The sequence below is a fragment of the Ptychodera flava genome (assembly GCF_041260155.1).
Source record: "Ptychodera flava strain L36383 chromosome 3 unlocalized genomic scaffold, AS_Pfla_20210202 Scaffold_26__1_contigs__length_13983176_pilon, whole genome shotgun sequence".
In the NCBI taxonomy this organism is placed as follows: domain Eukaryota; kingdom Metazoa; phylum Hemichordata; class Enteropneusta; family Ptychoderidae; genus Ptychodera; species Ptychodera flava.
Genome location: NW_027248280.1, coordinates 4,983,592 through 5,010,736, shown reverse-complemented (window position 1 = coordinate 5,010,736; position 27,145 = coordinate 4,983,592). Strand labels below are relative to the sequence as shown.

The following is a 27,145-nucleotide window of genomic DNA, read 5'->3' as shown; positions in this document are numbered from 1 at the left end:
ACATTGAATGCCTGTAAGACTATAACGATCAAAATGTGGAAATATTTATTAATATTTTTATGATCTAGAATCCGGAGAAAGTTTACAATTAGACCATGACCAATTTATTAATTTTCATCTACTTATTGAATCAAAATGATAGATTGTGATAACCGTCTGAGAATGGAAATTCTTGTCAACATCTGATACAGACCATTAATTTCATCTTTTATTGTTAGAATATCAGAAAATGTTACAAATCAAGTATATAACTGACAAGTCCTTTAAACTCAAAATGCCGTTCCAGCATTGTATATTCAGATGTAAATATTGACATTTTCCAAGACCGATAAAGCAGAACAGAATCAACAGTACCGTCGGAGTCACGTGATAAGAAACCGTTTAAAATCGTCAGCAGATAATCAGCTTTAAGACTAGTGTCGCTCTTTGAGATTGACACTACCGGTGAAAAAAACATTCAGTTGAGCACAAGTTTTCAAAACCATATCAACTTTCAGTCGATTTCAAGTATGGACTTCGCTTCGGCAGTGAAAGCTACATTTTATGTGACTAAGTGTACAAAATTTTCACAGATATGGATAATAACGTTACGAGCACGGCTTCGTCAATGAGATCCGACCATGGCCTACTTTGTAAAGTTAACCTAGGGGTTGGCATCAACGACGAGGCTTTAAAGCCAACAAGACATGAATACGATCGTAACTTCCTTTCAAAGGGCAGTGTTTGAACGCTCTAGATTAAGAGTGATTTTTCCATCGACGTAAACACAATTTACATCATGAAATGAATCCGATAAATAATATACATATAATGATTAAACAACGTCTGACAGACAAAATTGTTTAGAGATTTTTCATGACAGAAAACTTATTAAAGTTTTACACAAGCAGGTGTCGGTCAACGTAAAAACTACATTCAGTAATTCTGGAAACAGATTGACACGTAAATTTAAGAGCACTTGACATATTTTAAAGCGTGACCTTTGACATCAACGTTAGAGTCTCGTAATAAAAGCGTTTGATGTCGCTTGGCAATTCCATTTATATCGGTTTAAAGTTTATATAAAAATCACCATGTTAAGTCGGAAAACAGAACGATCGATACAAGGGCACACATGAATATAAAAGGGACGATAAATTTACTGTGAACTATATTCATTCTTGACCTTCGCCACCATCATCGGAATGTTCAAAACTATGGAAAGCTTTCAGATGCTGTTTGAATCGCGGCGTTCGTCGCACCCTATTTGCACGTTGCCATGGTGACTCAGTCTTCCCTTCTTCGCCCTCGAAATGTCGTTGTAGCAACGGTACTGGTGTGGAGGATGGCAGCACGCGCTCAAAACTGTATCTCGACAAATGGCTGCCCAAATCGCCGCCGTCGTCATCATTATCATCCTCGTCCGTGGCTGCAAACACCGTACCTGGCTGTTCAATGTTTATCAGTTCAAATTGGGGCGGCAGCTCAACTGTCATGGCGGCGTTTTCTGTGGAGTCTGTGTCTTCAAGTAAATCGACTTCCTCCATTTCAGGTTCCTCAACCAACACGGGCAACACGACATTTTGGTTGCTTGTCGGCTTTGTAACTGGAGTCTGTAAAGCACGTGACATTTCGTCAGCGTTCGTTTGTATCTCGACCTCTGTGCGAACACGTTTTTGGATTATTTGAACAGGGGGAGGGGAAGGCGGAGGCGGTGGTGGTGGGGGAGGTGGAGGGAGAGTAGGGGATGGCGGAACTTGCTCCCGCAAACCAAGCTGTTCGATAACTCTCCTCAAAATTTCGATTTGATTTCCTTGTCTTTGCATCTCGCCATTCACCTGTCCCAGCCTCGTCCCAAGTCTCTCGATCATCTCACCCTGATGTTTTGTCTGTTTCATTACGTCATTCTCCAAAACCTTCAGCAGATTAATGTTGATCTTCTCCATCTGAACCAATCTGAGAACGAGGCTGTTGAGGTGACTGCTCGTCATTGACGCGTTTCGTTCGAGCTTCTGACCAATTCCTAGTTGTTCATACCTACAGAACAGTGAGAAGGGTGGGAGGTGCATATCACTTTGAGTTCTGTCGAAAGTTATTTCATTAATTCAACTTTTAATGACAGAAGCCTAATTTTTATTATTTTTTCCGATTGTTTGTGTTTTGTATGTCAACTTGCAAGCTCTTGTGCTATTCCCAAAACAAGTTGAAATGCAAACGATTTAGATTGTCAACAAATCACCTATACGTATAAAATCCACTGTTATTGTTTACATTTGAACTCCAGTCTGGACCAAACTTCACTTGTGAACAATGACAATATTGTTTACATTTATACTACGGATTGAGTCGACAGGGTTAGTGCTGTGTACTTCAATATACTTTGCGGAGTAGAAAAAAAGAGCAGTCGACTCCTTTGAGCACCAAAGTAAATTTTTGCCACCTTTGTAAAATGTAATCCAGACATTTTTTCAGTTTTCTTTCTGAAAGATTGACCAAAAACTGTAGCAAATGAAAAGTATTGTCCATTTGGTCCAAAATTGTCAAAAAAAATTACAAAAACATTCGTTAAAAATTGGTACAATCCTGCACAAAAATTTGGTGGGAAATTTTACAGCACTCAAACACACCAAGGCGACGATTTAGGCTATAACAAAGATCTTATTGGTGCTGTGTAAAGGCCTCCACCTCAGTGGCCATATGGATCTGTTCAACCCTGCCATCGTACCAGACTCTGACGATACCTCATGATACGCGTGTCTGCATATAATTGTTACGCGAAAAGAGTACAAGTGTTGTCATTCTTTTACAAGCTCCATTGAAGACTAATATCGAAATGTAATTAATGCCTTTACACCATAATCTTCAAATGTTATTTTATCTCTTTTTAGGTGACTCTGTTTAGCTAGTATATAATACATGGCTCCAAGATCAGCAGGAAAATATAGCCAGAAAAGTATTAATATCAATAAAAGGCGACGTCTGAATGTGAAGTTTATAACTTAAGGAATGATATCTTACCGGAAGGTGGACATATCTTGCTTGAAATCCATGAATTCAGCCCTAGATATTGTATCAGCACGCCCTCCACGTCCGTTGGAAGATTTCTTGTCAGCGAAGTATCTCAGCACCAACTGTGACACCACTCCCTGCGAAACGTTATCGTCGGTTTAGAAAATCGAGAATTCACAAAAAAGACGCGCTTTGAACGCATCATGACATGATATAGTGACGTGACTTTAGCATCATGTCTCACATCTAATTGTATCATCAATTTCATTCCCATACGTGACTATCTCATTGTATATCTCCTTTCGTTAAATTATCTTTCTCTTCTGCTTCATTAACCGTCCACTATGCTACACGTGTAATCTACCCTTATCCCTTACATCATAAGAACAAGAATTGTTTCAGGTTGCAATAACACTCATTTCCGGAAAGAAACCTCGTTTCGAATAGTTGAAAGTTGAAATTTTCCGACAGTCATTGCAGCCATACATGTGGAAAACGAAATGAAAAAAATGTACCTTATAATGTTCGTGCTTCCTAAAGGTTTTTCGCCTTTGTTCCTAAAAAAAATGAAATAAAATTATATAAAGCCCGCTTATATGCCTCCGTTTCTAAACACCATGAAATATATATCAACGTGCACAATGTTTCGATAATACATTGACACCTTCAGCTCTGTAATATACCATCGGGTTTGCCGACTGTCTATAAAAAGCGCCGAGGAGAGTTCAGGAATATACTGTATTCATAATTATGCAGACGAATATACTTCACTAGGCGATAAAAGAATGAGTTCTACTAGCTTTCACATTTCTGTCTAATTGCCATTCTTTATCTTTGGGTGTTTGTATATACGTTCAGGGAAAATGAAATAGTTACTTGTCCTCGGGTTTCTACATTGTTCGTTACTTTAGTGAATATTTTTCTGTTTGTCGAAATATATGTTGATTACAAATTCAACAGCAAATTTATTGAAACATACTGATTGTGGTAGCTGATTTGAGGGATATCGTCGTCGGAACTGCGCTCAAAGGTCGTATGGGACCCATACGACTAATGTAAACACTGTATCCAAGGTACGATGGTGATTGATGAAAATTAAGACATGTCTGTCATAATCTACATCGTATAATTTAAATGTTGCAGCTATGATGATGAGGTGCATCTAGATATCGTGTACGAATACTTTGTTTGTAAACAAGAAACTCGAACAGGCGCAGTTCCGACGACTGTTTCCCTGTTGTCTGTTTCTGACGAGTTGCAACATTTTCTTTGTCTTGTAAGATTAATTATGTTTACATTATAAATATACCATATACAACACATAACGTTTCGTGTAAAAAAAACCCAAATATAATACAGTTTTTCTACGTCACTCATCACCCTGTAGCTTACCTCATTTCTTTTGGTCGCCGCTGACCAGTGAATGCAGTAGTATAGAGATTTTATAAGTTTCCATATGGACAAAGGACTGGGTATGATATTGAATGGCGGTGGTATTGTATCGCCTTCAAAGAAGCTAACCCACATCTCAGAGCGATGGTACTTCCACTCAGTGTCTTCGTTTTTCTGTGCAATAAAATTATTTCATATAGAGAGGATTTTTTTGACAATTTCATTATATCTTCAACTCTGACAAGATGAATACTGATACTTAATCTCTCGATATTGCAATGACATCAATTAAATTTACTTCGCCATATTTCATATATCTATTCTTTACTGCCATTTGCAAGTCTTATACTTACTTTTTACATGTAAAAATCAGTAAAGTGAATTTCAATTTTGGAGCCAAAAATAGCTAATAGCTAATCTAATCTGACCGTATTTTTCTCGACATAATCGGAGACTGTTGTTGTTGTTGCTATTTTTGTTGATGACTGTGAGAACATTTCAAGGTTCCTTTCTCTCAAACACGGTTCTTAGTTTTCAAATGGTTCTGGACACAGTGTATAATCTGTCGGTCAGTCGCACTGTGAATTAGTCTGTCTGTCTGTCTGTCTCCGTATGTATGTATGTATGTATGTATGTATGTATGTATGTATGTATGTATGTATGTATGTATGTATGTATGTATGTATGTATGTACCTATGTACCTATGTACCTATCTATCTATCTATCTATCTATCTATCTATCTATCTATCTATCTATCTATCTAACTCAGTCGAACAACGTATCAGTGTGCGTGTGAATTCTTATGGCTAGATTCAAACAATGGTAATGGCAATTATCTAGACTGACCTCAATCTTACTGTACGTGTTACTCATGATAGCGATCAGCAGGTTGAGAAGCACAACCACAGCGATGATGTAATACATGCCGTACAAGACGGTACCGAACCATTCTGTAGACGAGTGGTCTGCTTTGATGCGTAGGATGTCTGTTTCAAGAAGACCGAACAGAGAAAAGAAAAGTGTCTCCATGCTCCAGCTAAGACTGAAATAGAAATGAAAAGAAATAGAAAAGACTTAAATAAATGAACACAACTTTAATGTCGCCATTTTGTTTCGAGTACATAACAACCCTGGTCACCGAATACGCGTAGTACCAAGTGGGACTCTTCGAGTCTGTCTAGTGCTATCATTCCACAGGACATTATGGTAGAACGCGCCTCAGGGACAGATGTTTGGACTCTCAAACTTTTCTTAGATTCCGCTCATAGGGACTCATTTAGTAGCACTTGGAGAAAGCAAAAAATTAACCTTCATAGTCTTTTTAAAACCGAAAATATTATTTTTCTCCATACAGTTAACACAGGGATGGCGGCCATTTTGAATTTCAAATATCGGTAAAATTTTGGGTAATTTGCTTCTCAAGTACCAAAATTTATTTGCACGATGACCCCGATTTATATTCTTGATTTTGAAAGAGAAAGGTTGAAAGATTCCTTGAGGACGTTTGAGCAAAAGTTTTAAGTCATTCATTTTCGGGGCGCATACTACTATCTTAAGGCAGAAATAGTGCAACGACAAACGATGGGCAAAAAAGAACAGACGTACAGAAGAGCAACAGATCGGTCAAAGCCATATCGTCTACGTGAACACATATTGGGAAAGCAGCCTCAACCTTTGATAACATTGTCACTATTTTGTTAAATAATAATGGTTTACGTTTGTATTTATCTAATTAACACGATTGGAACTAATTTGGGATAATTGGACGTGTAGAAATGTTGATTTAATCAGCAAAGTTAAGCTGTCCACTTTTCTTTTTTTCGCAGTACATTTGTTTTGATGAGTAAATTGTAGTATGGCAACTTTCAGCTATAGGCCACCTAACACAACAAAAAGATCCAATTCTCCAAAATAAGCCCCAATCGTGTTCTATTTGGTGTGTGTTGATTACAACTTTGAACCTCAGGCAATGTCAGGACTATAGGTAAGTTTTCAATTGTGCTATAAGTCACACATACAGCCTGCATGGATAATTTGAACGCTGACCACATCGACTTGACTGTGGGCGTAGAAAAGGAAACTATTTTACGAACGCAACAATACACTTGAAAATACACCACAGGTTATAATTTATTGAGCTTTAACGCTAGGAAGGGAAATTTGACTTGAATAATCAGTTTCGTAAAATCTCCTGTTTTCCATGCCTACACAGAATGTAATTTGCGTTTCACGGACCATGAACCGCTGGCAGTTGTAAGAAGACAATAAAAACAGTCGTAATTTCGTGATTTTTCAGAGTGCCGTAGGGCGCCCCCATGTTAAGTGTCTACAAATGTCAAATCGTCTGTTTTTTATCTTTGGGTCTATTCACGAAGGATGCGTGTGAACTTACGATCCGAAAGGTTGATAACTGCACTCCTTGACCGTCCCTTCGTCATCTTGCAGACAGCTAATCTCATCGGAGGCAGCATACGCCCAATAGACCTGAGACAATCCCAGTCCAAACGCTATCCAAACGAACGTAAAAATGAAAATAAACTTCATGATGTCGTAGTTCATCTTGCTGAGCGAGATCTGCAGCGGACCAACCAGCTCGCTGATCACTATGATGCGCAGAAGTCGCAGAACGCTCAGTACACACGCCACAGCAAATATGGCGTCAGCAAGCAAAGTCGGATCCCATTGGTTCCATTCACCACGCGGTATAGAATAAGACACATCGTCATACCCATACTTGGACGGGTCAATATCGTTTCCAGAATTCCCGTTTGAGGTCCTAGCAATGTACTCGGTAAGTAGGCCTGTTAAATTTGTTAGTTTGTTGTCAGGGTCATTTGTAGTCTGTAAAGATTGCACCAATGATGAAATATTGCTGATAATTTGTATCATAATACTGTTGAGTTCCTCTTGGTTCCATTTCTGTAAATTCTCGTGTTGATCGTCGATGAATTCGGTAAGGTTGTAAAATTCTTGTAAAGAAAGGGATCGCTTGTTAGTGGCGGCAGCAACTTTTCTCTCATCGTTCACCTGAAAGCGAGAAAATAAAACGAATATACGACCGAAAATGAGATTTTGATCGAATAGAATATGACCTAACACTAGTAGGCAAAATGTTTGATATACCTGCGGTATTATAAGTATATGGACATATATATACGGAACACCACATCAGTGGTATACGTAACGTATATATTTGTCTGTGTAACAAATATCAATAGGTTGATATATGGTACCGTATATCCATGCTAAACAAGAGTATACGTAATGCAGATCGTGCGGACCAAGTGTATACTACGCTCGTGCATTTATTTGTACACATGTGTAAATACTTAACGTATTTGACTGACGTAAGAATCCGTATGTATATGTATATTGTTGAATATCAAGCATTTTGCCTAGTGCCGTAAATATGACAAAAATCCGCGCGTATTTTATCCCGGTTGCTGGTTGAAGTGACGAAACAAAAAGATCACATGTCTGAAACAAAACCTTCAAAGCTATAAATTGACATTACAACATCTTTACGAAAACATTTGATACAGAACTCTATGTTTTTACATCCCTCTGGTAAATATACCTCAGCAACAAGTACTGAAAACTGTGTTTATGTTGATATAAACGCGTCAAAACACACACACACATACACACACACACACACACATACACACACACACGATTCTCCCTACCCGTAGAATCATAACTCGCCATCGATCGTGGGGAAAGTCACCTACCATCACCATTGCTGTGATCCGCAGCGCCATCCACGTCCAGAAAAGTGCCAGCTGGCAGAAGTCAAGTATATTGTATGGATTTTTGAGGTAGGCTTTGCATCCACTCTTGAAAATGTCTTTCATTTCAACCCACGTCATACCTGAAAGAGTTTGGAGTAGTCGACGCCGTAAGAGAATTTTACACATTGTACACACGTTACCTTAAACCCAGTGACGATCATAAACGAAATCTAATTCTTTTTATCTGATTCTGTTACATTGAAATGAAACCTTATTTGAATCATCGGACAATGCGATAAAGTGTGAACTTTATCGCATGTAAGAGCAAATACATTTTAGGGTTTTCAATGTGGACGGGTGCCGGAATTCTCTCTAACGATGAGGTGAGAGTAGGAAAATTTACTTAACTATTTATTTTTTACACAGTGAGTACGAATGTTTCGCATCACAACTTTGTGGACGTACATGATAACGCAATACTTTATTTAGATTCACACTTGCAACAAAGCCAGTTCATAGGTACGATTAGACAATCATACTTCGCAACAGAACAATTCACCTTAAACACTTCAGAAATTTCTTTGATTTTGCGAAAGCAGGCTTTGTTCCTGCATTAAATATTTCCTAATATTTCTTACACTGACCTATCAACCAGACGCCTATAATATATTGCAAAGTGTTTGGAGATGGACCCCGCTGTTGATTTTGGATGACTTGATCTGTTAGTTCGTCGATTCTTTCCTCTGGATCTGAGGGTAGATCGTCCAATCCAAAGGAACCAATAAACCCCATGTCGGATGAGAACAGCAGGAGGAACAGGAAGGTAAGGTAGGATGCAGTGTTCAACAAAAACTTGACAAACCTGTTGATGTGGTTAACGGAAAGAAATATTCATATTTAAATTTTCGAATCGTGTGCACATAATAAACTGCACATGCTCGATATATACACAGACAGACAGACAGACAGACAGACAGATATGCACACACACTCAGCTAGACAACAAAAATTGAAAAACAGATACATACATACATACATACATACATACATACATACATACATACATACATACATACATACATACATACATACATACATAACAAAGATCTTACACGTACTTGGTACTTGCTGTTGTTACTAGACATACGGAATACAATATCTTACTCACGGAATATTTATAAATTTTGCAAGTTTTCCGAACGGGAAGAAGACATAGAAGATAGAGAGAAGAGGGTAGGACAGTCCGATGGCTATGGAGATTGGTATGGTCTTCAACATCGACTTGTCTCTCCAATTTGGCAGTCCATGGTACCATCGCTCTATCAACAACTGCTGGCAATGCGGATGAGCTACAAACTGGAACAGGGAAGCAGTTGACATAAATAAGTAGTATTATAAATTAGGAACAGGAGATTTGAGTTTGTTGATAGTTAGATAGTTAATTAATTGGTTAGATAGTTCATTATAAAGATGACACGATGGTTTATAGCCAGGTGTTCTCATATTTGTGACCTATCGATACGTGTAGGATAGGTAAGATGAATTAAGTGACACTGGTAGTTACATCCTATTTATATGACTCATTGAACCGGTGGTTTGAGTTATTTTGACGGACAACAGCTGTACTAGAGTGAAAGATTCGTGTTGATGCTCCGACGCTTCTCGACTTGAGCCCTGACCCTAGGAGGTCGCGGAGCGTCGGGGTGTCCTTACATGACTGAGTCTCAGGCTTGCAGTCTATTAGTTTTGCTGTAGGAAGCAGTGCATTTTCTTCTAAGCTGTACATCATCTTCATAATGAACCCCCGCAAGCGGAAGACCAGAAAAGTACTGGAAATAATCTACGAGCACTTATCTCAAAACGGAAAAGTCAGTCCTGTGGAGGGACCGTGCACTCATTCACCATTACAAAATAGGCAGAAGGACACCCGAGAGGTTATCTCGACCAATACTTACCCGTTTCTGTTCCATCTTGACGGCTTTGAATACCTGGTGAGGCAGGTCGATATCTCTGTGACTGGCTCTATCGTGCGTGAGAATCGTGGTCAATTCTTTAGTGTCTCGCGTTTCACCGAGAAGGTCAGCTGCGAACTGTTCACACTTCTCAGACAGTTTCAGGTATTCCTGTCGAAATTCGTAGTCTCTGACACTCATCTCGATCAGCTTGACGCTCAACTAGTAGAAAGTCAATACAACATGTCAGTGTCTGAATTAGTGCGCCCTCTCGAGCTACATTGGTGCGACGTCTGTTTACTATTACCGGTATACATTTACCGGTATGGGTATGTCATTTACGTTTCAGACATTTTCATAGATGGATTCACAGTGATCAGAAATGTCGAACTATACTTCAGAAGACAATGTTCAAAATTCTTCTCTGCCCTGTGAAGTATGCGTGTTACCCATGCGCACAATTACGCATGAAATTGTGACCCAAACAAGCATTCCAAAGAACCCTTCAAGACAAAACCCTTTTAATAAGCGCATGCGCACTGCGACAAATATCTGACAGATCTCATTTTTGCTGTCATTAATAGTCCTATGTTTTTACACAACGATTCTTAGGACGTGAGGCTCGCGAGTTTCCCCGCGAAGCACCCACGAGAGAATGCATGCATGACCGATTCTCCAAAGAGGTTATTCAAACACGAAAAGTTGTTTTCCACCGATTTCGGTAGTTTATCTTCCCAGCAGTCAATGAGATGAATCAGTAAGTCAGTAACTTAGACATATCATTTAACATAGACATGCGAGACCATTCATTATGCATTGAATAACCATTGACCACCTTTCCACCTTAATGGACCCTTTCTTCCGGTGTTTGTTTTGTTTTGATCTAAATTGTGTGTGACTCAAACAGACCCCGGAGGACAAGTAACTCGAGCATCATCATGTCTAACAGAAAAAAAAACCGTTGCAACATCTTGCGACGGTTTCCATAATCTACTGAACTGTCATTGTACCCGTCTCCTGTGCGCATGCGTCATGTTTGCCATAGACGTAAGTACATTTTACAACAAATGATCATGACCTGTTTCCTAGAGAATCGAACTGAAGTTGAAATTAAATTGATGAAACCTATAAATTAAGTACAAATCCAATCGCCCTCTCAACAAAAACTGTAACTTTTAAATTATTCTCTGGTATTTTTTCTGTCTAATAAAATTGTATACTCCTCCCAAATTTATGTCATAATACCTGGTGTTCTTTTTTACCAAACACAGCCTGTGTATGTGTGCAATGTCCGATCTTATACGGAATAGAATTCATTTCTTAAGGTACAACTCGATGCGTCTAGGGGACAGATGTTTGTACTCTCAGTTTTATAAAAAAAACTTTTCTGGTCAACTGCTAGTGGGCTCATTCAAAGTTCCTGGAGAAAGAAAAGTTTCATCGTCTTAGTTTTTTGAAATTTTATATTCTCAGTAGAGTTAACACAGGTATGGCGGCCATTTAGAATTTAAAATATCAGTAAATGTAAGGTAATTCATTTCTCTTCTTCCAAATCTTGCACGTCGACACCTGAGTTTTATTCTCGGTTTGGAAAGAGAATGGATGGACAATTTCATTTAGGAAAGTTTGGGCAAAAAGTTGAAGTCTTTCACTAACACTGTCGAGTCGCCTAATACCTTAATAGTTACAATCCTGCATATGGTAAACAACGCAGGGTGTTTGCATATCTGATTGCAACGCAGTTTGGGAAGGAAAATAAGAAAGTGTCCCTATTTTAGAAGCCATTTTTATAAAATGATTAAAATATCAGTTAAGGGTACAGGTTTTGTCCATTTTAAGCCTTACGGTATCGTCAGATGAGATTTGTGATTAGCAATATCTCCCACAGGTACCCAAGGACAGTAGGACTAATATCAGAATGTTGACGTTCCACAAATGACGATATGACATACGTATATAAGGCAGACGACACGGGTATCTCATCTGTCCGATTCGTTTGGCGTCTCGAAAATGAAAGCCTTAAACTTTTTCTCAAACTTTCCTCAAGAAAACTTTCAGCCATTCGTTTTCAAAATAACAAATAAAAATCGAGAGTCCCCATGCAAATTGTTGTACTAGATAAACAAATTATCCAATATTTACCGATATTTGAAATTCAAAATGGTCGTCATCCCTGTGTTATCTCAATGGAGGAAAATAAAATTCCCTGGTTTTACAAAACTAAGCACGTGAAAACTCTATTTACTTCCATAAGCTTCAAAATGAGCCCCTACAAGTGGTAGGCCAGACGATGTTGTAAAAGTTTGAGAGTCCAAATATCCGTCCCCGAGGCCCATTCTAAGTACATTGCGCCACTTCACGCGCAGTGACCTTGGTAAGACAAGTTACGTCATCTTACACGGCGCGCAGCATTCAACATTACCATTTTCTATTCTACCGGACTTTTATTCGCTTAAAAGACTCGTTTAGTCCTGACGATTGGGTTACTCATCTGTATGGAGTGTTTTGGGAACTGTTCAACTATTTCATGGGCACCCTCCCACCCCCTTCCCCTCCCTCCCCCCCCCCGACACACCACATACATCACAGGACAAGCGCGAAGAAATGTTCTTAAATCTTTGTTTCAAGTTTAAGACTTTAAAAAACGAGCGAGCATCTGATAATAAATCATATGTAACCCAAAGGTTTACCTTAAAAGCTCTGTCGATGGGATCTGTGCTGACCAGCGATATGTACGCCTCGCTGGCCAGTGCCTGGAAAACATTGAGTGTTCCTAGGGAATGCTGCAAAGTGTGTTTTTCTGTGACACGGTCGGTTGTCTTTTCTGGGTCTTCTATTGTGGCACCATAGTGAAGTAACATCTTAACGAGAGAAAACAAACAGAGAAACAGGGTATATGTGACGTACTGCACCCATAATACGATCACCTGTCATTTTCAAGTTGGTGGAACTTTTTTTCGTGAAGTTTGCTTGTGAATAGGTTTCTGAGACATTTGCAATATTCCAGAACGTAAGTATATGAATACGTGATACGGATACATTCACTTTATGAGAAATATTGATCAAAACTTGTGGAAATGTACTTTGATGTCATAAATGTGTGTGCACATACCTTGATGATGTCATAGTTATTGTGATGAGCTGCCAGAATAATGGGCGTTATATCAGGGTGGAAGTCTTCGTTCTCTGACCGGCAGTTAATGACGTTGATCGATCGCCCCTGACGTAGACAGAAAGGCGACATTTCAGTAAATAATTTTGTGTCAACTTTTATTCACAGATCTAAAACTTTTAAACCGACTAAGCAAGTGGTCTGTCGTGAGACAAAGTTGACGGAATGTTAAAAGCATATAAGCTAAACCTTTCGCATGATTTTCATGATTTTATATTTAGTTTGAAATTAGTTCGAAGAAATTTTCTTACTCACAGATGTTTACTCAAGTAGAATTATCAACTGGGTGGGACTACACCTGGAGGTTTCAGTAAGACGAATAATAAATGGGTGCCGCACCCGAATATGGCCGCCTCCATGCAACTACATGATAAACAGCGTAAATGGTGCATGTACACATTTTGAATCTTTACAAATACAACATGGTGACACTGAGTAAACCAATAAAAGGATGGGAAAGATTGACTTCGTTTTTCACATGACATGGCAAGATTTTGAAAATGGCGGGAAATTTAAAACGAACAAAAATCTGTTTAATTTCTTGCCTATTCTTAAACGTTTTTGAGGGCATAGTTAAAGACTGTATAGTTCAATTTGCAGATTGCAATGAATATCTGAGGAAATTGGAGGTACCTTGATGTCGAAAAAAAAAATCGCAGAGTTGCAGCTCATGGGCCTTTAAGTTCTACGATTTAGGACGCGGAAAGGCCATAGAGCGGATATGATATTGCACAATAAGCAGTCTTGGGATAAATAAAAAAGATCATGCTGTTATACTGCCGCGGTATCAACTCGTTTACCAGGAAATCAGTTTAATACTCTAGTACCAAACTTGCACGGTGATCCCCTATTTTTATTCTTGATTTTTAAAGACAATGATTAAAAGTTTGCATGAAGAAAATTTGAGCCAAAGTTGTATTTTATTTTCGAGGCCCTGACTACCATCATAACACGCCCTGTCAACGGCTATCACCTGTACATTGGTTTCTCATTTTATAGTCTTGCGCCAGAACATAAAATGATAAAGTAGTGCAAAGGGTGACCCCTGACAAATCTCACAAAGTACAGGTGCCTCCAATGGTCAGGTGTCCCTCTTCGAAATGTGTGTCATGAAATTTATATTCAAACATTTACGACTTCGACAGGAAGTCGAGAAGAGCTTGTCTGTTCAATAAACTGACAAATCAAACTCGGTTGGTGAAAACTCTCAGGAAATTCACCCAGCAAAGCCCTCTCTGAAAGTTAGATATGTCGCTGTAAAGTTTGCGAGGATACATGCGCATTATACCAAGTTCAGAAGGAATTTAAATCAGGGGAGGGAAGGATTGTCGACCTTAAACCGCTGCGTTTTAGTTTTTTCATCTGGATTGTGAAAACTCAAGTTAATGACTAAAATCATTACCATCGCCGTTTTGAGAAACTTCTATTTACAATTTTTTTTTCAGCTTACCTTGTATGACTGAGAGAATTCGCTCAGTAGCTGGACACCCCTGTAAAACTGAGCGTCGACAGCACGGAGAAGAGCGTCGCCAACGTGTACGCCTTGGCGAAGTAAAAACGCCATAGCCTCTGTGGAGGAAAGAACTTGTCATTGCGATATTCAACATACAGCATGCATTCTATCAGCAACTTTCTGCGAAACAGCAGTGCGTTCAACATAGATCGTTTGTCGCTGTCATTTCGTCCGTTTTACAATTGACACTTCTCAACTTCTTCCAAAGAATGGAATAGTTAGCGGCGTAATGATTGTAACGACTGAAAGTATGGTATCGCCACAAATTATTCGGACAAATACCGGAGAGCACTAAGCAGTGTTCGTATCGTTGCAAATTTTTACAATTTCGTAATAATACCGGTACTTTCATGGTAGTGTATATTTTCGCGACAAACTTAAGCAAATCACATACCACTGGGTCAAGCCCAGCTCGCGGAATAATAACGGTTCACATCTGGCGCAAATTTTCTTGTCTAGCGCAAATAGACAGTCGGAATAAATCACCTCAGTCCATTTTGTAGTCTGATAGTCAATTCCATAATCAGCTCTACCTACTGCATTGTCTCAGCTCTATTGCCTGCACAATCGCTCACCTGTGTGTCCATTTTGAAGAGCTAGAATTAACGCCGAACGTCCTTTCCTGTCGACACAGTTTATATCTACAGAATCGGTATCCAAGGCATACTCCAATGTCTGTGTGTCGCCACGTTCTGCTGCCGTCAAGTACAACTTATCGATGTCTTCCTCTTCTCCAAATATTCTCTGAGCTGTGAGTCAGAATACAGTATGATATATTAGAGTAATTTTTATCCTAATTTTGTTTTGTTTTGTTAGGGTCTATGATATCACAGAAGTTACTTGGTACTCTCCTAATAAACTCTTTATGCATGTTGAAATGCCAAATCTAGTATCTCTCCTTTTTACCATAATCTGTCTCAATCTCTATTAAGTGTTACTTATGTTCTGCACAAAAATGATCATGCCCGACACTTTTTGTTTTATTCATTCACACAGCATACCACGCCGGACGCTGAGGAGGTTGTTGTACCGCAGGAGTGGAGCTATTCGATATCATGACTAGCTGTGACTGGAAACGACGAAATAAATTGAGTGGAAATTTATGCCAACTGTTCAGGTCAAGAAATAATAAATCTAGCTAATTTGAGTGTGCCCTTTGTCATGGACCAAACATATGAAAAGCCCGTAGTTAGTGCTACAGTGTCTGCAGACCACTTCAGTGATGTTCAGAGTACTCTGCTTTGCTGACACGTCCAAGACACAAAAAGCGGAATAAATTATTAACAACACTTGTGTCTTGGTTTGCACAGCTGGATGTTACACAACATCGTGTGAGACTTTCCATTACACAGCGCTGCAATTTCCAACAAAAATAGACTTCTAGGTTTCGACTTGCTCAGAAGCCAAAAACAAAAACATTGAATATTTTAATGCACTTCTAAAGAGTGAAATTTCTCCATGAAGCGACGATCGTTTCGCATCAAATATGCTTTGTAAATAACGTTCTCTGGCGTGTTCAAAAATCGACGTTATATGGCAGCTCCGTGAATTGGCCTCTTGGGTTTCAAACGCTAGTCTGTTGTACACGCCGCACCATATGCTTTACCCTCACGCTCAAAAAATTCATTGATCTGCTGACACGACAATAGATGCCCTCCTACAATCCCATGACCTCAGCGTATTCATGGGTCGGTTGTTCACCTAAATGACCACTCCGATACAAATTACAAGATTGCCCTTCAACTTGAAAGGCGTCGTCGACAGCTTTGTCGTGTAAGAGCGTAGGGACAGCGAGAGTGATCGTCGGTGAATCCGATCACAGTGAAATTTCGGAACACAATTCATGTGAAAGGACGTTGAGTTGAATTCCTCCATTCTACCACAGACCCTATGATTCTATAGAGTAGGTCACTCTATTCAGAGAATCTGACTAACGAGTCAGTTAGTTCAGTCGAGCGTTTTATTGAAAGAACCAAAACAAGTGTCGCAACACAACAAGAAAATAAATATTCAAACAAAATCCATAACTCTCTCGCACAGCGTGAAGATCCACTGAAATAACACTCGTTCAGGTACGCCTGAGCTAAACATTGCTTGACGTTTGTGGTATATTCAGGTCTTTTGACGAACGGAATAACATGAAGAATATAAAGGATAAATTTAAGTCGATTATATGCCATATGTTAAAAACGTAGCCTGCTCCAAGACCAATCACCAATGTCACAAGTGTCACAAGCTTAAAGTTGATGCGCGTACTAGCCAACACAAATTTTCCGTTGAAAGACCAAACAGACCCAAATTTACGGTTTCGTATCCGAAATTGTCATGCACAATAAGATTAAACTAATAGACTTTCCAGAATTGAAGTGAGCGGCATAAACGACATTCCACAGGTATCAGAGACCTTGGCCACCTTCACGAAAAGTTGGGAAAACATGGTCTTTAGAAGGGATGTCAGAGTGAGAGTACTTTAATATTTCCATCTCCGAACACGTGATAAATATTTTACAAGCGCACAGAGCAAGTACATTTTTTCAGATAGCCATAATTCCTTTTACACCTTCCACTCGCGTTAGCATAATCTTCTTTTCCAAAACAGCGGGTATGTTTTTTTAAACTTATACACAATAATTGACCATCCCTATCCAGACCACAAAAGTTCATCTCTCGGCAAGGAGGAGTTGCAGACAAAGTCTCAGCAAGAGGGACAGGAAGTGTGTGTATGCAGACAGTACATCACACCTGTCACATGGTTGAATCATAGAGCTCTCGAGTTCTTGATGGTCTACGAGTGACTGAAAACTCCCAGTGGACTTCATTATGCATCTAGGTGTTCAAACAACACCCTGGTTGAAGTTACTGTATCCAGAGCCTGGCGTCCCGTGCTCTATGATACAGCATAGCAGACGAAACGTCTACATAATTTTTACTGCTACAACACATCTCCGTGATTTAGAGAGTGCCAAATGTTTGATTAACAAACGAATGAGACATTTACGATGTGGTTTTGTGTGTGTAGGTCAGGAAAATTAAACGCCCTCGTAGGGCCTGGACGATAACATTGTGACCAAAAGAAGGAGCACCCATCGACTCTATTCAATTAGCAGCTCAATTTTTGTCTTTTCAACTTCATCGGATGCAAACTCTTTCATTCCTATTATGCGAATATTGCGATTTGAATTACCTTATTCAGGGAGTTCATGGCAAATGGTTGCTCCACATTGTAATACCGTCCGCTGTGTAAGCTAGTGTACACAGAGTACACGACGAGTAGCTACCCTACAATGCTCAGCTGAATGCTGCATGCGTCGATCACCCCATGTATACACAAGCGACAGATATACCCCCTTCCCCCCTCAAATCAGTTCTCTTAGAAATCCCGGGTTAGGAATAGCGTTTGGATCAGATAACAATGAAAATGTTACTCTTCAGTGGTACGGTAATATGAATATCTATTGCGAAAAAGATTTTTACTTAGCGTCTCAGGCATTCTCATTAGATTAACCTGCCTTGAACACGGTCTCGCGACATTGTGGCCAAATACGACACCTCGGTCACTCAAATGATTAGCGACAGCATTCCCGGCTTTGACTTATTGCAGTGATCATATCACTTCATACAATAATACGACAATTTTGGGACCAATCCTGACGGGTGTAGCATGCTAGCAGGTTACGCTTACCCATTCCGGACACCTGGTACCACCACTAACTATCAGTGGTTCAGGATGGCCCTACTTAAATTTGCAAATCACAAATGTCCCATGGACCTGGTAATGTATTACCTTGAATGAATATGATTTCTGAACCAGTTTAATGTCATATTACTCATCCGACTTTGCTAGCTAAGGGCGTTTCTTCGAGCTAGGACCCTCCCTCGACAGAACGGTAGGCTATACTAAGCAGACTTAACCAAGCCGTGCAGACCAGACCAGACCAGACGATGTTACTCATCACATATGCTGGTTCTGGCCTACTCTACTCTGGAAGGCGTTCACCTTTTGCTTTCTCTCGCCTCATGACCTTACAGTCCCATTCAATACTGCCGAGATGCATGGTTTGTCAGACAGAAAATGTAAGGACAAAGCTGATTTGTATCAACCTAGTACATTGAACAAGCTGTTGTCAAACGTAGCCGTCTAACTATGTTTTAGTGGTAAACCATAGACCATAGGCAGTAGAAGTGAGATCTATGGGTAAAGACAACATTCGATTAGAGTCGACTGCATCGTTAGATGTTGTTGGCTCTCGAAATGGGATACGCCCTGGTTCGTGTTTTCAGAATTGATAATTCAGCTGGCATACTTACAAAAGAAGTCGAAACCGTGGCGACCACCTTGTCTCGAGAAATTCATTCTTTAAAAGGGGTTTGTCTTGGCAAAGTTAGCGAAACTCTACCTGTCACTGCAGTCTCGCTGGCAGTGGAATGTTGTGATTTTGCTCCGCCTTATAGAGTTGTGAATCGAGCTTTACAACTGCCCTGAGCCCTAAAGGATGTTTTGTTAACTTAGAGTCTTAATCCAAGGGGGTCATGCCCCGATCTTTAGAGGAGTTCCTTTGATTTTTTGCCCACAATTATTTCACGTAAACACAGTGAATATCTTAAAACGACTCGAGGAGATCTTTGCAAACCTGAACAGCGTGCAATGAACTCTTCATTTTGTTCGATATTGAATTCCCCACACCTATATCAGTCCCAGTAACAGACATACCGAACTGGTACACGTCATGGACAGATAGACCCCAGCCAGGCTTTACGGTTCAACAACGAAACTACGGTGGCACAGGATGAATGCTACCCTCTATCTCTAGTAATTGCAGAATCTCTCTGATTTCCTTTGGCATCGTGATTCTATCAACATTGAAACCGCTGGATGATTTAACGCTTTTGACGAGATTTCGCGAGACTTGTCTATTTAGTCGGTCGGTTTCCAGGAATATTGTTTTATATTCAATGTTTTTTTCGCACGAGGAACTTGGAAACGATTTCCCTGCAATAAAAAAAAACTAGGGAAAACTTTGATTCACGTGAAGAAAGTAAAGCGAAAACTTTGCAAGTCATGTGATTTCGCGATATCGAGCATTGGTCAGATAAGCCATAGACAGTGGAGGGGTGACCCCTCCACTGTCTATGGATAAGCTAACTTTTAGGTTCGACGTCCTTGAGGAAAGCTAAATGTATAACCATTCGTTTCTCCAAGGAAAGGAATGAAAGCAAACCCGAAACGCAAACAGCCACAGGGGATATGGTTAAAGCAATGTCGAATCGATACAAAGTATGTTCACCTAGGGATCTTTCTTTGTGATTTCTCTGACTGCAACTTTTTCATTTCAGGTGATGCGTGTAAAAGTAAATAGGGTTGTCATCTTTTCTAAAAGTGTTTACCACACACGGCTTGAAAGCATTCACCTAATTGGTGGCCTATTAACCCATGTTACATCCAACGAATATAAATCAACCAATGCGATCGATTAAGTCATAGAGGCCAGGCGGGTGCATTGTTTGAAACTGGCGACAGGTTAGTCGTCGACGCAACGAAGAAATTATGCAAGTTACGCAGTGTGGGAGAATGTCGTTATTTCCCGGAAGAATTTCCACACAGTTCTATTACGATGAGATGTAAAGATACAAATGCCACATGCCCTGAAATCCATTGTCATGAAGTGAATACTATAGATTAATTTGCCAAAGTTATGTGGGATTATTAATATCATGACAGTCTGAGAGTAAAATAGAACATAGACCCTCCAAAAAGGAGGGTCTATGAAAAGAAGAATAAACTTGGGCATACTCTGTCGCGTCGATGTTTGGGCGATCGTAAAACCCACAGTAACTACCGTGTCCGTCAGCTCATGATAAAGCCAAAGTAGGGAAAGTTATAGAAAAGTGCATGCCAAGCGACTGTGTGATAGTCTAGCGAGCACTTGACTTGTGTGGGCGTTCTTTTGATCACTGATGATAAAGGACAAATTCGTTGGGCCTCTTTTGATTAGCAACTATACGGATTATTTCTAACTTTTTCATCCTAACCGATGATACCCCGAATTTGCAATTTATGGGTATCACATGTGACATTTCATTCCTCTTAGCGTTTTAAAAATTCCAGTTGTCTGCTGGCGAGCGAAACCATATGCATCGTTACATTACATTACATTGTTACTATTCTCAAGAGTAGTTTCATGATAAACATAGCGAAATATTCGGTGATTGTTGATAGCCCGTCGCACCTGAAGAACATTTTGAAAACAATGAGGTTCTCTAAGGGGTTCCTAAAAGGGTGTGCAGCTACTGGACCCCCTGGGATTGTTTTGATATGTATGTCGTTCAGCGTGGGCCCATCTTTCTTCAGACAACATCAAGACGCATATATGTGATGTCGGGTTTTGAGATAGAGTGTTTAGAAATGGCGGGCAGTTCATTACGCTTTTAATGAGTCGTGGTTTCAGAAGAGATCTTTAGCGAGTAGTCCTCGAGGATATCATATCACAAAATTCTGCAATAAAATCATAGTCAAGCTGCCGTTTCTTCCCGGCAAACAGACGGATTAACTAGATTTCAAGTAACAGTTTCTAAAGCGATCAATCTCTCAACCAACCTTCAACCGTTCTCTTTCAAAAGCAAGAATATAAATTGGGGGTCACGATGCAAATTTCGGTAGCAGGGAAATAAATTACCAAATATATACCGATATTTGAAATTCAAAATGGCCGCCATCCCTGCGTTAAATCTATGGGGGGAAAATAAAATGCCTGATTTTCACAAACCTAAGCTGATGAAAACTTTATTTACTCCATAAGTTTCAGAATGAATCCTAACAAGTGGAAGGTCAAAAGAGTATAAAAATTTGAGAGTACGAATACCTCTACCGTAATGGTGCGGACTCTCATATTCGCATCTGAGTGCACACGAACAAAATAATAATCTACAAATTTACATACTGAGCTACTTACGTTCTTTGCGATGACGTTCCTCCGTTTTCTTTCCCGCCGTTTGTCCGCTGTCACTTTTCTTGTGTTTACTTTTGTTGAAGCCGTTTCGTAACTTCCACATGGCGGTGACATTGACGTGAAAATCACAAACTCAGCCGATGCTTATTCCGAGCTAGCCCACTCTGTCGGCTGAATATATCCTGTCTGCGCGATTCGCTGGTAACATTAGTACGAATCTTTGACCCAGCGGCACGTTTTGTGAGTTTCAGGTCAGTAGACTACCATCGCTCAGGGCAAAACAGCAAATCTGTGAGCAAAGGACGAAAGAATCGAACAAATGAAAAGATTTAAATTATGTAGACTGGTGGTGTTGAACAATTCTTGCGTAAACACGAACTTTCAGGTAGCTTGTCCCTCGAGGACAGATTTTCGGATTCTTAAATTTTCAAAATGGCTGCTTCTATGGATTCATTTCAATTTACTTTCTGTTTAGGAAATGGAGTTTACATTCACCGTCTTGTTGTTAAAGTGACAATAATTGGGGTAGTGGTCATTTTTATTTTCAAATGTCGCTAAGTTTGGTGTAATTTATTTCTGTAATACAAGAATTTGCACGGTGACCCATGATTTTTATTGTCGACTTTTCAAGATAATGATCGAAAGATTTCTCTGGTAAAAATTGAACAGCTCTTTAAATCTTTCTGATTCGAGGCACATAATTCTTTAAATGAGCCTCGAAACTCAAACTCAAACATTCCTTAATGAAACTTTCAACCATTCTCTAACCGAATCCAGAATAAAAAATCAGAGGGTCTCCGTGCAAAGTTTGGTACTGGAGAAACAAATTACTCAAGATTTACCAATTGGAATTCATCCCTACGTTAACTCGATGAAGAAAAATAAAACTCAAGATTTTCGAAAAACCAAGACAGTGAAAATGTTTCTTACACGAAGAACTTCAAAATAAGCTCCCTCAAGTGATTGTTACAAAAGAATTGTAAAAATTCGAGAGTCCGAATGTATCCCTTAGTCGCATTCTATAGGGGTCATAAACAGACGCTAGAATTTCCCTGGCATGGTCGGTAATATACTGTTTCTCCTGGCGATGAAATTTTTTATAAATCTGTTTTGACCACCTTCTCCCAGGTATCTGATGGTAACCCTGGTCAATACTCTATTCTCTGTATGCCACTGTGGTTCTAATAACACGTACCGTAGCCAAAGAAAACAGCGCGACAAAATAAATTGTATTCCAACTAGTTACTATAACAAAATCCAAACGTCCATGTGTGTGTTTGAGAACATGAATAGACTAGAAGTGAAAGCGCTGGGACACCTATATTGTGGTATGTAACACTGGCATGACAATGAACGTAGCTATTCTGGTGCAAACAAATAAAACACCGCAAAAAGGGTCTCAATTGAAATTTACAATACAGGAATAACAATTATCTTAGGTATTGTCGATGGTAATTGGGAGAGACCTGCGCAGAACACAAAATATAATGAGAGCTATTGCGCGGCTCATCTCGATGTCGCTTTATTCTGTGATTTTGTGACCACTGATGTCGTTTTTTGTAGACTATAGATAAATCGTAATTTTTTTCAGAGTCAAAAATCTCTGTTCTATACTCTGTTTGTTCTATAAAAAGAACACGATTTTACTAAGCCATGGTGGTAAATGAGTCAATGTAAATTTGTCTGGCATGCATGGAACCTTAAAGGAGGAGTAGATAGCAAGCTTAGACGGCAAGCTTGGTTGGGAAACAACCTTGAATCTAGACATTTAAAATTCAAAATGATCGCTATCGTGCGTTAACTCCGTGCGTGGCAGTAGTTGGGAGCGCCTACTATACCTCCATGCTCACAAAAATGACGAAAAATCACCTTGATATTCATTCTACATGAACTTGACCGAGCACCACCCTAGACTGATTTGCACCAATGTTTTGACATTAAGGCAGTACGGGCCTCCAAACCGAAAGACTTTAAATTTCGCTCAAACTCAAGGAAACTCAAGGAAAACTTTTGACTATTCTCGTTCAAATTAAAGACTAAAAATCAGAGGGTAAGCTTGCAAATCGTACTTCTTTGGAAACATCCTGGAATTTATAGACATTTGAAATTCAAAATGACCCCTATCGTGTGTTAACTCTGTGCGTCGAGGAAGTAGGGACAGCCTACTACCGCCATGGTCCGTGGATAAAAATTAAAACAAGGACAGCAAAAAATTCTTTACTTCACGTGATTTTCAATATGAATTCTCTGCAGGCCTAACAGCAGGAAAGTATCGCAAAAACTTGAAAGGCGAATGTATGTCCAAGGGGCGCATTCTTCCTTAATGCTGTGCGCAAGTGGGGGGGGGGGGGGGGACTTCGTTACAATATTTCGTGGGGAGCCGAGTATATGCGTCACCTGCATGTCCTTGGAACATGAGTGGAATCAGATTCGTGGCATTCCAGGTACACGTGTGGTCATGGTACGGCGCGCCCGGCGGAGAGAAAGGAATTTGTAGGTGGACTTTATTAGCTGTCGGTGGAGATATACCATAATTGTGCTTTTTCACCGAAGCGTGGACGTTTTTTAAGCTGGTGGCATTGCATGGATGCAGTCTTTGTAAAATAATGCAGTGGAATCGCCGCCTGATTTATTGCCCGGACGGCAGATGAATCCATTAGAGAGATAATTACAGTTGTAAAAATGGGTAGATCCGCTGTACTTTTGCGTTTATGTGCATTTTTGTTCGTAAACAGGCCTGAGAAACTACCATAGGGACAACAACACGGGGTTGCAGTTCATGAATGGAACACTGTCGCTCCATGGTTAGGATACACATGTAAACTAATGTTTTCTGGGGATTTGTCTGAAACAGCGAACATTGAAGTATGGTTTAGAACAACAGCCTACATTTCTAACTACATTATAGCGTTCTCACATCAATTAGAATAATGGTCGTGTATTCGATTTAGCAACGTTGGTACGTTTCGTCGCTTTCCTGTGGAAATTTCAGGCAGAGATCTACTCTTACCTGTGTTATTAAATTTGAAACTTAGAGCGTTGTAGACAATTCTACGAAACATGTGTAACATGCATTAAATTAGTCGGTGATCCCTGCTGAAAGAGTTTGAAGGCTAACTTACTTTCTTCAGCACGATAAATCATACACTATCGTAACGGTTCCAGTGTCTGGGGTGAATGTATGACGCTGACAGATTGTGTCATTCTCCTTCCCTCGAAATACTAGCGTTACTTCCCCACATCATTAGGTAAACTGGGCAAAATGATATGACGGGAAGACACGGCATTCGTCTGCGATGTGTTCCAACAAAAGCTCCGGATTGTAATGCTTAGTGCCCGGATGCCTTCGCAATCATACGCCTTGCACTGTTTATCAGACATTTGTGAAGGTCTGTGCGAGTGTGAATATGCTGCGAGACATTTTTTTACCGTGGTCTGTGAAGAAAGCAGTTGATAATGGGCTGTGTTTAGCGGGTTGAATGAGATGGCCTATTTTAATGAGACCGTGTCAGGGGCCAAACTTCTAGCTACATTGACTGCCTTGTTCAAATCTAGTGTTTATTGTAGTTATTGACACTGCGTCGATACCGTCAGAGGCGTTCACGTTTTTCTTTCTATTCTTTTTCTTTTGAACCACGATGGGTGTTTTGGTTCTAAACATTATGAACTCTCTTGGCATAAGGGGGAAATCTCAGAAAGTGTCATATATATAGGCAATAGTGTTGATTATTATGAGTTTGTGGTTAAAGTTTTGGTGGAAGAAGCGAGGATGTTGGCACAGTGTTGGCAACTTTCTTTGCCTAATTCGTCTGAGCATCTTGATCCAAAAGTCAAACAACAGCTGTCATCCACCATCTCGCATAACCACACACGTGACAAGTGATCCTTTTTTCGCCCGTAGCTTATTTTTGTGCGATTGCCACCTTCACTTTTTAAATCATACGCTGACGCCGGAAGAGTGTGCTGATTTTCGACACCAGCCCCTGAATCAAACTTTCTTTGTGCTGTGACTGTAATATGTTACCAACACAAACTTACCAACCCTACTGATACACGCCTAACCTTCGAATGGAATTAGCGATTTGCCTAAACTGACGCTTTCTGTTTCCAGAGTACACAGACGTTTGAATGCAGCGTGGTGTTGACAGTCTCAATTTCAAGTCGCCAAATATTGGTCGAAGCGGTACGAGGAGGGAGGAAAGAAAAATGCGTCATTTGAATAACAAACTTGCACAGAAGAAAGACCCACCTTGAGAATAAACATCAGCAAAGTGTTCTTAGCATTATGGCTGTTATAAAGGTCGTTATTACAATTAGTCAGTCATCGGAACACACACACACTCTCTCTTTCTCTCTCTCTCTCTCTCTCTCTCTCTCTCTCTCTCTCTCTCTTTCTCTCTCTCTCTCTCTCTCTCTCTCTCTCTCTCTCTCTCTCTCTCTCTTAAACATCAGCAAAGTGTTCTTAGCATTATGGCTGTTATAAAGGTCGTTATTACAATTAGTCAGTCATCGGAACACACACACACTCTCTCTTTCTCTCTCTCTCTCTCTCTCTCTCTCTCTCTCTCTCTCTCTCTCTCTCTCTCTCTCACACACACACACACACACACACACACACACTCGAAATTATAATATTTCACATTCGCTATAGCGTAAAATATTTCTTAGGATTTAAAACCTTAAGCCTCTCTCTAGAATATCAAGACAATATCTGACCCTCTGCGCCTCAGCCTATAATTATAAAAGTAAGTTTTTCTCTGGATAAATACGAACAAATATCTACCAACTGACAATACATTCGCTGTCCTAGCCTTTTCACCTTACAAGCGACTCAAGGCGTTGTCTTTTTTTCAGCTATGGCTTACCTATCGGATCAAACGACTTCAGGTGTTCTCCGTCCGCCGAGCAACGGCCAGCGTATCCGACGAGCTACTGATGACATGACCTCCCTGAAGGCCCTAGTCTAATGAGCGCATAAGGCTAATGATTGGAAAAGATCCTTTGTCAACAGTCGGGTATCAGATTTTGGTTATTGCTGTCTCACAATAAGCTGTACGCCCCCAGGGTCCTCTAAGAGCTATTTGAACAGGCAGAACACACTTGCAATTTTTGAGGGGCGTGACCCTGTACACTTTGGTTTCTTGATTGGCATGAGTATTGCGCCCCCAATATTCTGGCGTACTTCTCATTGTAACTTCTCTCACAATAAAGAGGGCGCAATTTTACTCGTGACGGTGGAGCGCAGCCACCTGTTGGATTAGCACATCGTTACCACAGCTGACTGCTCACATCGCATCGAACGTCAATTCTGTCCGTACAGAAGTGGATGTAAGTTAATAGCTTCTGTTTATAAACCGTATCAATTAGAATGTTTGTCAAAAATGTTCTTTCATATTTTCCTTTTTCTTTTAAATCACTTATTTCTAAGCATTCTTTATAAATCTTCTC

General features: G+C 39.9%; 1 protein-coding gene across 2 annotated transcripts; it reads right to left on the bottom strand.

The window, feature by feature from the left end:
* Positions 1-186: 186 nt before the first annotated feature.
* Positions 187-26,827, bottom strand: LOC139126072 (short transient receptor potential channel 4-like). Of its 2 annotated transcripts, XM_070692128.1 has the most exons (16): positions 26,563-26,827; positions 21,701-21,986; positions 15,326-15,499; positions 14,688-14,806; positions 13,178-13,285; positions 12,756-12,926; positions 10,069-10,287; positions 9,282-9,469; positions 8,758-8,975; positions 8,114-8,253; positions 6,775-7,409; positions 5,229-5,424; positions 4,381-4,554; positions 3,504-3,545; positions 2,998-3,125; positions 187-2,016 (listed from the first exon to the last, which is right to left on the bottom strand). In XM_070692128.1, exons 2-16 carry the CDS (start codon positions 21,798-21,800, stop codon positions 1,155-1,157), a joined length of 3,474 nt encoding a protein of 1,157 aa, XP_070548229.1. In that variant the 5' UTR covers positions 21,801-21,986; positions 26,563-26,827; the 3' UTR covers positions 187-1,154. The 2 variants fall into 2 exon arrangements, with proteins under 2 accessions (XP_070548229.1, XP_070548230.1); XM_070692129.1 differs by lacking the exons at positions 21,701-21,986; positions 26,563-26,827 and adding an exon at positions 19,059-19,197.
* Between the last annotated feature and the right edge of the window lie 318 nt (positions 26,828-27,145).